The sequence below is a fragment of the Zea mays genome, chromosome 4 (genome assembly GCF_902167145.1).
Source record: "Zea mays cultivar B73 chromosome 4, Zm-B73-REFERENCE-NAM-5.0, whole genome shotgun sequence".
NCBI classification, from domain to species: domain Eukaryota; kingdom Viridiplantae; phylum Streptophyta; class Magnoliopsida; order Poales; family Poaceae; genus Zea; species Zea mays.
In genome coordinates this window covers 187497272-187507680 of record NC_050099.1, presented here as the reverse complement: position 1 = coordinate 187507680, position 10409 = coordinate 187497272, and the positions used below count along the sequence as shown (strand labels likewise).

The following is a 10409-nucleotide window of genomic DNA, read 5'->3' as shown; positions in this document are numbered from 1 at the left end:
CTCTCATGACAACGCATGGGTATATTAGCCTCAAAGAATGGGGGGGTAAATTTGAGGGAATACACAAAAATCTCAACACTAGATATAGCTCACTAAAAGAAGAGTATATTAGCCTCAAGGTCAACCATGACAATCTAGCTATTTCATATGATCTTATGTCTAATGAAATACATGATTGCTACTAAGCATGTTGTTGAGATTGATATAGCTACATCACGTGATGACTTAATTGTATAGAGTATTAAATAAAGTTCTTGTAGCAAACGCAAGAAAGTGGTTATGACTAAGTCCCATAAAGATTATGTTAGAATAAAAAACGAGAATGAGAAACTAAAGAACTTGAATCAATCAACCAAAGGTGGCATAGTTACAGAGAAGTAAAACGGTGATCATGCTATAGCTCTTGACAATAAGATGCTTAAAGACAAAAATAAGAGACTTAACATAAACATTAGAAGTACTTTTTAAATAACTTTATAAATGAACTAATCTATATTGAGTAACCTTAAATGTCTTGATCATGTTTATAGGTTATTCAATGTGTTGTGTGAGTTCAAGAAAACTCCAAGGACATGGTATAAACACCTCCTTTCGTTGAGAAGAGCTTCAAAAATACTTGTAAGCAAACAGTTTAGTGCTATTTTACACTAGAAAATAATGAAATGATGAAGACGACGACCTTTATAAATACCAATGACATGTATTGTTGTGTGACATAAAATAGAGACCAGAGACTCGATTGATTCTATTCTATCAAGTTTAGTACTCGAGTAGTAATCTTGCACAACGGACGACAAAAACAAACCATGCGGAAGCGAAGTCGCCAAGGTCAATGGCACTTGTACATCTAGATAGTTGTTGAACGAAATAAAAGACATTGGAACCGGACGAGCTACCACTACCAACCTGCAAGCATATCGCGAGAGGGAAGCAAAGAGGAGTGAAGGCAAGGTGTGCCTCTCAGCGCTAACGGATACAGACGCTTCCAAAGCAGGAGTGGAAGGTGCCATGGTCTAAGGCCAGAATCCAAATTCCCTCATCGCTTGAGCTGGAAGCCAGCTACACTCTTCCATACTAATCGAGAGAACACCTACGGCATGATGAGGACAACCAAGCGATGAGGGGATAACTTTGGTACACAACCCTTAAATATTTGCGATCTTATTTGTCCAGAAACAAGATGCAAATATTTTACCTGCAGAAGCGAAAGTATCGTAGATAAACAACAGGTACAATTCGGAACTAGCTTCAGTGAGAAGACAAGGATGAAGTTGCATTGTAATCACTTACCAATGATTCCTTTACCGTTAATAATTTGATGTAGTAGTTGTAATGTAATCATGTGAATAGAAAAAAATCGGATTCTTACTAGCTACTATCGCTTTCACACCTCTGCTGTAACATCTCCAGTTTATCGTTATCTGACAGTGGTACTCCCTCAAACCTTCTATAATGGGGAAGCTTAGACAGTCTGCTCTTTGATAAACCCCTCAAAAAACATTTAATTCATGTAACACAGAAACATTGGGGTTTCTTTTGCTCCCGGACCAGGTAGTATGCTGCGCTAATCAATTCAACCGAAAATGTGGCCCAAGCTGTTGGCCCACCTGATGGCCCAGGGCTGCATCATGCTCCCACCTCTCACTACTAGGCGTCTAGGCCTTAAGGTCATCCGACATTGCAGACGGTATACAGTGCGTCGTCAGAATGTCCTGGGTAGCAGACTTTGCAGTTTTCGTCTCGAGGACAACAATCTATCAAATCATATATTATGCTAGTTACTAACTTCAAGTAATAAAGAAACTAATTAAAAAAGAATCCTGACAGTTACTTTGGAGCAGTTTTCAATATGTGATGCGATAAGTGCATTTAAATAATCCTATCTTATAGTATATAATGAGGCAAGAGGCTATAGCTGTCCATGACCAATTTGGCAAGAAAAAGTATTTGCTAGACCTGAGAAATCATGAGACGTCTTATAAGAGTGCAAGTGTAACTTGAGGAGAGAAAACTGCCTACCTAATATCAGCTATTTCCAGGTATTTAAGTCCATGCGAAATGCTTTTATTAGCTGGAAAAGTCAAATAAAGAAGGACCAAGAAGATACCTGGTCATACTCCAGATCAAACTTCAAAAATTCATCCTTGCAATTTTCCACCATGGTCGCTAAGTTCTTTAAATTTTTTACAGGCTGGCCATTGAAAGCAAGAACCTGTGAACAATACAAAAATGAAAAGTTTCAGTCACCACAGTAGTGCAGAACAGACATTGCCATTCGAGTCTCCAGCAATAATATACTGCAAGAAGTGGCTTAAAAGACATGCTAGTGATCACAGAACTAGATACTAGAAGCTTTTATTACCTGAGTATTAACTATTTCTTCATAACCTATATTGATATCTGATACAAGCACCTGCACAGGTTCAATGCAACGTGTACACTCAAGTTAGAAATTTAAAGACTAACTAATTATGAAAAAAACTAAGTAAATCATATTACAGAGTTATTCCTTTTAAAAGTTAATATGTGAAGAACTTCAAACCTGTGATACCACCACAAGCTGTTCATCAGGTGATTCTGCCATCGCATGTAAATGCTTCACCAACAACTTGACAGGTGCATCATATTCATAATCTTTTCCATACTGATAAACAACAAACATCAATTAACTTAAAGGATGAAATACAAAGTTATCATTTAACATTTCCATATTTAATAATTATATATGTTCAAAGTGATGTTAATTTCTGCAGAAGTAGATTTAAAAAAGAAGTCATGTGTGATTTCAAAATCTTCTTGGGATCACCCAAAAGAGGAAGCTAGGAGAGCTTGTTCCAAAACTGCTTGTCAAGTAATATATCACTAACACTAATTTCTTCATGATTAAAATATGACTCAAGCGGCTTGCTTCGGTGTTCACATCACTATTTTTGAAATTGGCTGGCTGCCTGGCTACATGCAAATCCACACAGCCTATGCATATGTGCACGGATCTAACTAGTACTCCCTGCGTTCCAAATTGTAAGTCGTTCTGGCTTTTCTAGTTATCTAACTTTTGCTACGCATCTAGACATACATTACGTCTGGATACATAGTAAAAGTTATGTATCTAAAAAAGCTAGAATGACTTATAATTTTGAACGGAAAGGGTATATGTAATTATTGCATTCCACGCCCTTAAAATAACAGTTTACCACTTCAATGAAGATATATACAGGATAAGTTAAAGAAAATCTACAGCTCAAATGAACTTTCAAGATCAAAGAAGTTCCAACTGGCTGCTGGCGGGCATGTACAATGGGTGTCTTAAGTTGTGTCTTAGAGTGTGTCTATGGGGGTGAATGTAAAAAAACTCAAGACATGTATCTTGACGAAGACACAGTGTCTTAGCTCTATGTTCGAGACAGGAGACTAGCTGATTGGTCACTTTAATTTATTGAATGATCTGATTGGTACAATGAATATGGTAAGACACATGTTTTAGATATGACCACTGTATTATGTTGTGTTTTAGTTGTGTCTTATACTTAGAGTACCGTGCAGCAGTGTCTAGGTTGTACATGCCCTAATAAATCAAGGAGTACATGCACTGCAGACTGATCATTGTTTAAGCGTGTGACCAAAAACTATTTAAAATTGTTTCATGGTAACAAATAAAGTTCAGTGAAAAACTTTAAAAATGTTGTGTTGAAGACACAAGTACTGGCTCCCTAGAGTAAGAGCATAAGGCTTTCCACTTTCCAGGAATGCAGCAAATCATACTAACATAACAACCAATGGTGTGCTATTATATCATTTGAATATTTAATTCATTGCAAGGAAAATGAAGAAAAAAGCTATATACAAACCTCGGATCGAAGATATGGAACAGAAACAGCTGCAAAAACAAAACCAGCAACTATGTAATATGACGGCGGCCTGCCCTTCACATGAGCCGCAACGAGTCGTTTGTGAGTTGCTAGCCTTATTTTAAATTCATGAACTTTTGAATCACGCAGAACTTTAACAAGAGCTTTCTCGCCAGTATATTTCTGAGAAACCAGATAACTGAAGCCAATGCGCTCGCCATGCCTGAAAGGAACTGTTGACCAACAAAAAGATGGTAAGAAACAAATTAGTGTGAGATGCTTGCCGTTCATTTAGCAAGCTTTCAATAAGGGCGTGATTGGTTGCCCGACTCCACCCTGGGCCAGGCCCCCGAGATGCAAGTGGGCTTGTTCGGTTGCCTTCTCCTCCCTCCCGGCCAGGCCCCCGAGATGCAAACCCTACCCTCGAACCTGGCTCCCCCGATGCGGCCGAATCGGGCGTTTCTCCGGATGCAGGCTGGCGGCGTGCAGCGCGGGGGCGCGGGGGCGAGCGCGCGCGTGAGATGGCGCGAACGCTGTGGTTACCGCCCTCCTTCCCGCCGTGACCGCTGTTATATACCGCTGCTTCACCTCCTTCCCCTTTCTCCGCCGCACTGCTCTGCTATCGCCGTCGGTGATTGGTGTCGAGTTCCTCCCATCCTCCCCCTATTTCTTCTTCTCTTTTCAGATCCGTGGTGGATTCGTGCTTTGTAGGTTTGGAGCTTCGTTTTTGGTTCTATTTCGCGACCTAGGGTTTCTAATCCCCTTTTGATTTCTTGACAGGGCATCCGGATTGCTGCTTCCTCACGCCTTGTAGCTGCTTCCTCTCGGCGCTTCGTCCTTCTTCCTGTTGCTGTTCGGTATAACAGACGCCATTCCTTCCCCTCCCCTTTCCCCCTTCATTTCTTGAATGATCTGAGCTTATATGTTGCCATGTCTATGATTGATTAGCACTAGATCTGAGCTTAAGTTGCCATGCCTATGATTTTATAGCATTTAATCTGAGCTTATTGTTGCCATGCCTATGATTTGGTCCCTAGATCTGAGCTTATTTTGTTGCCATGCCTATGATCTAGTACTGCATCATGTTACTGCTGGTGAGCTTTTATGTGATACTTGGCTCTGTTCCTTTGCATCTAGATGGATCATGATGATGAGAGGCGCATGTTAATAGTGAGGGCAGCTGGACTTGTTGCTGTTGTGTATGCATTTTTTGTTTCTAGACTTGTCCAGTGTCAAGTGGCACGACCTAGGATCACTTATGCCCCAATGAGTGCAATGGATGAAGAGAGGCACAGAAACTTGAATAGAATTTACAACTTCAATGATGTGGAGTGTGTTAACATGTTGCGCATGAGAAGAACCCCCTTTTTTCAGCTCTGTGAGTTGCTTAAGAGTAGGAACCTGCTTAGAGATAGTATCCACAGCAGTGTGGAGGAACAAGTAGCCATGTTCCTTCATGTAGTTGGCCACAACCAGTGTTTTAGGGTCATACACCAAAGTTGGAGGAGGTCTGTGGAGACAGTTAGCAGGTATTTTAAAGAAGTTTTGTATGCCATTGGTGAATTAAGGGATGACTTGCACTTACCTTATATTTTGCTTGTTGATAACCTGATCCTGCTGACTTGCACTTACCTTATATTTTGCTTGTGCCTGTATGAACCATTTGGCTTGCTGTCTTGATGATGAACTATTATGAATGCTTTTCTTGCTTCTTTAATCTGAGCAAATGCCCATATGCCAATGACTTGCTGCATTATACTACTTATGATCTGAGCAAATGTGCAATGTCAATGATGTTTTTTTCTTCCTATATAGCCAACATGAAGTGGTATGTTGTTCACCATGGAAGAAAAGTTGGTGTGTTTGATTCCTGGGATGCTTGTCATGCTCAAGTTCATGGTTTCAAAGGAGCATGCTACAAAAGCTACTGCTCAAAAGATGAAGTTGTTGCTGCTTTTAAACAATCAGTCATTAAGACTGATCGTGTTGGTTTCAGTTGGAAAGATGGCTTGATTCTCTCTCAGTTTGTACTGATAGTTGTGCTCTTGTTGATCATTTGGTTTGGGTAACCTCACCACTTGTATGCAGTGGTGACCATACCACTTGTATGCAGCTGCAACCAATCACTCTACTTGCATCTGTGTGTTTGAATTTGCTAATGCAACTGTGCAACCAATCAACTGCTGGGTTGGGCATGGTTCTGCTCATCCGGCAACCAATCACGACCCCCTTGCACCACTGGAACCAGGCTCCCATGAGCCTGGATCTGGGGGCCGAGCCAGGTTGGGCTCATCCGGCAACCAATCACACCCTAAAACTTCCATGCCCAAACTATAAATGAGTGGGACACATATAGCAACTAGAGCTAGCACTACAAGACATAAAAGTAAGATGCATGTGACCCTTGACACATTAGTAGCACTTATATACAGAAAAATAGTGCACTGCATGCTAACAGTCAAGATTGCATAAGGCAGTCTAGGCACTGATCATTCGCCTTGAGCTTAGGCGAGCCTAGGCGCACCTAGGTGTTTTCAAGGCGGTTCCTATGTATTTTATATGTATACATGTATCACATTAAATAAAATAAGTATGAGACTTGTGGATCTATAGTTAGACAAAAAGGCCCATTAAAGAGCCCAGCCCATCTTACTCACCCCCACCTTATCCCTCCACCATCTCCCAGATGCACACACGAGTCCCAACTCTGCTTTCTCTCTTCCTCCCTTCTGTCATTGTCGCCATCAGCCTCCACCCTTCGTTTCTGCTGACGTCTGCCTCCTCCTGGCTGCGCCCGACATCTCCGCTGCCACGCGACCACATCTGCTGTCCCTCTGCTGCCGTGCGACCAGGTCTGCCATCTTTCCTCTGCCATGCGACCATGTCTGTCATCTCCGCTGCTGCACGACGCGCGATCGCATCTGCCATCTCCACGCTGCCCGCCGTCCATGCCTTCTCCCCCGCCGCCGCTGCTGCCATTCCCACCTCCTCCCCCACCACTCAGCATCCTGACATCGAGGATCAATGTGTAGGGAACCGGGACAGCTTGTCTGGCTGCCGCGGCCGACAGGAACCGACTATATATCGCCTACCCCCTAGGCTCCACAGTACCCCGTCATCTAGCGCATAAGCATGCCTATGCGGATACGGAACGGCGCCTTGTCGAGCACTGCAAACAGTTGAGCTGAAAAACAACAATATTCATAAACTACAGAACTACAACTAACCTGTTCCATCATTAGCAATGTCAACACCATCAAAGCTAAGAATAATATCAGACGGTTGTAGGCATCCAGATTCTGGAGCCGTGGGCTCCACCCTCCTAACACGAACACCCTTTTGATCTGGTTTCATTCCCATTGCTTTACGGAGATCAGGATTCTCCATTTTCTGCCATTCAACTCCTAGTATAGGAAACCCTGAAATAATAAACAAAAAGAATATGGTTAGGCTGTCATTGGAAAATAAGAAAGATCTAAGGGATAGGCATCAACATCACAGTACTAAGTATTACATGGAATTACTAATGACTAGAAGATTGTCATCAGAATAAATACAGATGTTACTTGCATATAAAGATCACCAAGGACAACCAATAACTCATGTAGAAGAGTGATAGGACACATAGGCTTTATACCAACATATTGCTACTTAAACAGTTACAGGAATGAAATAACTAGGCGGCTCTCTATTTGACTAAAGACTCGATTACATTTGCAATAAGGGCTATACATTAAAGCAATATCAATCATCATACTGCAGGGCATAATAATCATTAGAAGGAAAAACAATCATCATGCACCATGTAACTGGAAGAACAGGTCCATAAACTGGAACGACTATAGACTAAATAAATGTTAATATAAAAGGGCAAACCTAGTGTCAGAAGCTCCCATGAGTCGGGTCTAGGAAAGGGATAAACCGAAGCAAGTCTTCCCCCACAAATACAGAGAGGCTGCTTTGAACCCATGACCTGGTGACTCAGTGAGACAGCTCTCACCAGTCACCACTGCAGCAGGCCTGCCCTTCACTAAATATGTTAATATCATCCGACTAATTTTGTTAAACTAGCTAAGTGGTTCAAAATAAGAATAAAAAACAATGTTCATTGCTCTAATAACAATAGTAGACTGTAGACCCAGATGCATGATTATGCTAATAAAACTGAAAAGGGCATAATACCTGTGTATCCTCCAGAATTTTTGTAGTCCTCGATGAAATGTGTAATAACTGGAGTCGGTATCACATAGCCTATATTCTCGGCATCTTCATGTTTAAGAGATTGAAATGCTATACCGACACATTTGCCTCTATCATTAAAAGCTGGACCACCTGAATTTCCTGAATTAATAGCTGCATCTATCTATCAACAAGACAAGGCCCGTATTAGACATGCCGGTAAGCAGATAAGTTATTATTTCTCAATAGATTTACTTCACTTGCAACATCCATCTTTATATAAAGGTTTATTTGAAGTTATTATAATTTCAGGGGGGAAAGGTACCTGCAATCCTAGAAGTTCTGTAGAACCATGAACGTATGAAAGTATTTCTATCCTAGAGACAACTCCACTTGTCACGGATATAGTATCTCCTCCAATTGGATAACCAACAACAGTAACTGCGTCCTGAAGGGCCGGTAATGTTCCGAACTCGACAGGTGAAACTCCTTCCCAGAATTCATCGTCATTGACAGTTAAGAGCGCTGAGACAGATAGAACAAATGAAAAATATCAAATTAGATTGCATAAGCAACAGGGAAAAATCTTAAGTATCATTCCATAACTCATAAATGATTCTATAACGTCAGAAGTTTCATAGATTCCAAGAAAACAATACAGACATTATTATGCATCTGATTTTCATGGTTACATAACAATAAGAAAATTAACGATAGTAAGAAATAAACAATGGAGGCAGGGCAGGGATGGGAAGAGCGGGCGCACCAATATCGCACTCTGTGCCGATGGCCAGGACGGTGGCAAGGTACTTGGTGTCAGAGCCGCGCTTCTTAAGCTTAACCTGGGTATAGTGCTCCACGGAGTGGGCATTGGTGAGGACACGGCGGCCGCTGATGATAAACCCGCTACTGCTAGAGCTGTACTGCCGCTTCCGCTGCCACGGCAGCGAGAAGTTGGGCTCCGTGTGCACGCAGAACACCTTGACCACGGCGTCCATGCACGGCACCACCCTCACCACCTCGTCCCAGCTCGCGGGGCCTGCCTCCGCCACCGCATCGCCTCCATTTGCCACCGTATTAAGCACCCTGCGGCGGAGCGGGGACGGCGGACGCGCGGCGTCCGCGTCGGCGGGGTCCTCATGACGTCGCGGCTTGCGGCCACGGCGCGCAACCGGAACGGGAGCGGGGGCGGCCACCGCAGAGGGGGATGAGCGGTCGGGGGAGGGCGGCGACACCTTGGGCTTGCGCCCGCGCTTGCGCTTGTTGGAGGCGGAGGAGGGATCGTCCATGGACGCGGGCTAGGGTTTCCCGGCGCCGAGGGCGGAAATACCGAACGGGGAAGACGAAGAAAGGTCGGTCCGGTCAGAGTAATCTGGACCGGTTCGAGGTGGGCCGCCCAGGATGGGCTGAGTTTACGTAATTATGATGTCTGCGTACTGCAATTCAGAGCTTTTTTTCGTCCGGCCTTGTTTGGTTGTGCTTTTTTACTTCTGACCACTAAGAGCAACTCCAACAGGCTGGTTAAACAACATGTGCTCGGTAAAAAAAAGAAAATCACTATGCAAACGGCTTCCAACAGCATCGCCTTCGACCTCGCCATCGTATCTCACTCGCCATCAGCTTCCCGTCGCTCGGTATCTTTGGCTAGCGCTCGGGACTCGCCATCTGCCAGCCGACGCGTTCTCCCAACCTCATGCTCGCCCTCCTACTCGCCCCGCTCAGGTTCCCGCGCCCCTGCTCTGGTTCTCGCTCCGTGCCTTCCCGCTCGAGTTAGGCATGATTGTCGAAGGCGACGCGGAGCCGGGGCTAGACTGGAGACGTGCTCGGGCTCTGGCTGGAGGAGGTACGGCGTCCAACCGTCCATCGAGGCGGCACCATTGCGATGGATCTTCTGGCACTGAGGTCAAACCCGCTGCCGCTATGTACTCGATATGATATTCAATTCTGCATCATCCATTTACAAAGTAGGCTGTAGCGGTGTAGCCTCTAGGCATCTAGCAGCTCCACGGGTCAGCCTGTTTGCCATGGACCATGGTGTGAGTTCGAGTTTCAGCCTCTCATGTGTGGGTGGTGGGCGAGCGGCGTTGGTAGCTAGACGGCTATGGAGGATGCCAATATGGGGAGCACATTGTCAAGGTGCGACGACGGTCAGCCTGGCTTCGCCACTGATATTTGAAGAGTTTGTTGGATATACCATCCGTTAGGATCCTGTCTATCTTTTTTACAGTTCTCTAAATTCTAAATTTAGCTAAAATTTATATATAGACTGTTGGAGTTGCTCTAAGAGCTGTTACGTATTATCAAACTGTTAAGTAACCCTAGTTAGGGTTATGTGGGCAAATATCGAATATAGCCCTGAGGGCTATCGCGTCTCTATATATA

General features: G+C 43.7%; 1 protein-coding gene across 3 annotated transcripts; it reads right to left on the bottom strand.

Annotated features, from left to right (window-relative positions):
- Positions 1 to 655: 655 nt before the first annotated feature.
- LOC103655753 (protease Do-like 9) lies at positions 656 to 9499 on the bottom strand. Of its 3 annotated transcripts, XR_002269232.1 has the most exons (10): positions 8794 to 9499; positions 8353 to 8552; positions 8031 to 8211; positions 7076 to 7267; positions 3849 to 4081; positions 2543 to 2644; positions 2363 to 2413; positions 2108 to 2212; positions 1291 to 1754; positions 656 to 1195 (listed from the first exon to the last, which is right to left on the bottom strand). XR_002269232.1 is itself a non-coding variant. In XM_020552758.2 (9 exons), the coding sequence occupies exons 1-9, from the start codon at positions 9314 to 9316 to the stop codon at positions 1091 to 1093; spliced, it is 1692 nt and encodes a 563-aa protein (XP_020408347.1). In that variant the 5' UTR covers positions 9317 to 9427; the 3' UTR covers positions 656 to 1090. The 3 variants fall into 3 exon arrangements, 2 of the variants coding, with proteins under 2 accessions (XP_020408347.1, XP_020408348.1); XM_020552758.2 differs by lacking the exon at positions 1291 to 1754 and having other exon boundaries at positions 8794 to 9427; XM_020552759.2 differs by lacking the exon at positions 656 to 1195 and having other exon boundaries at positions 1253 to 1754.
- Positions 9500 to 10409: the final 910 nt, after the last annotated feature.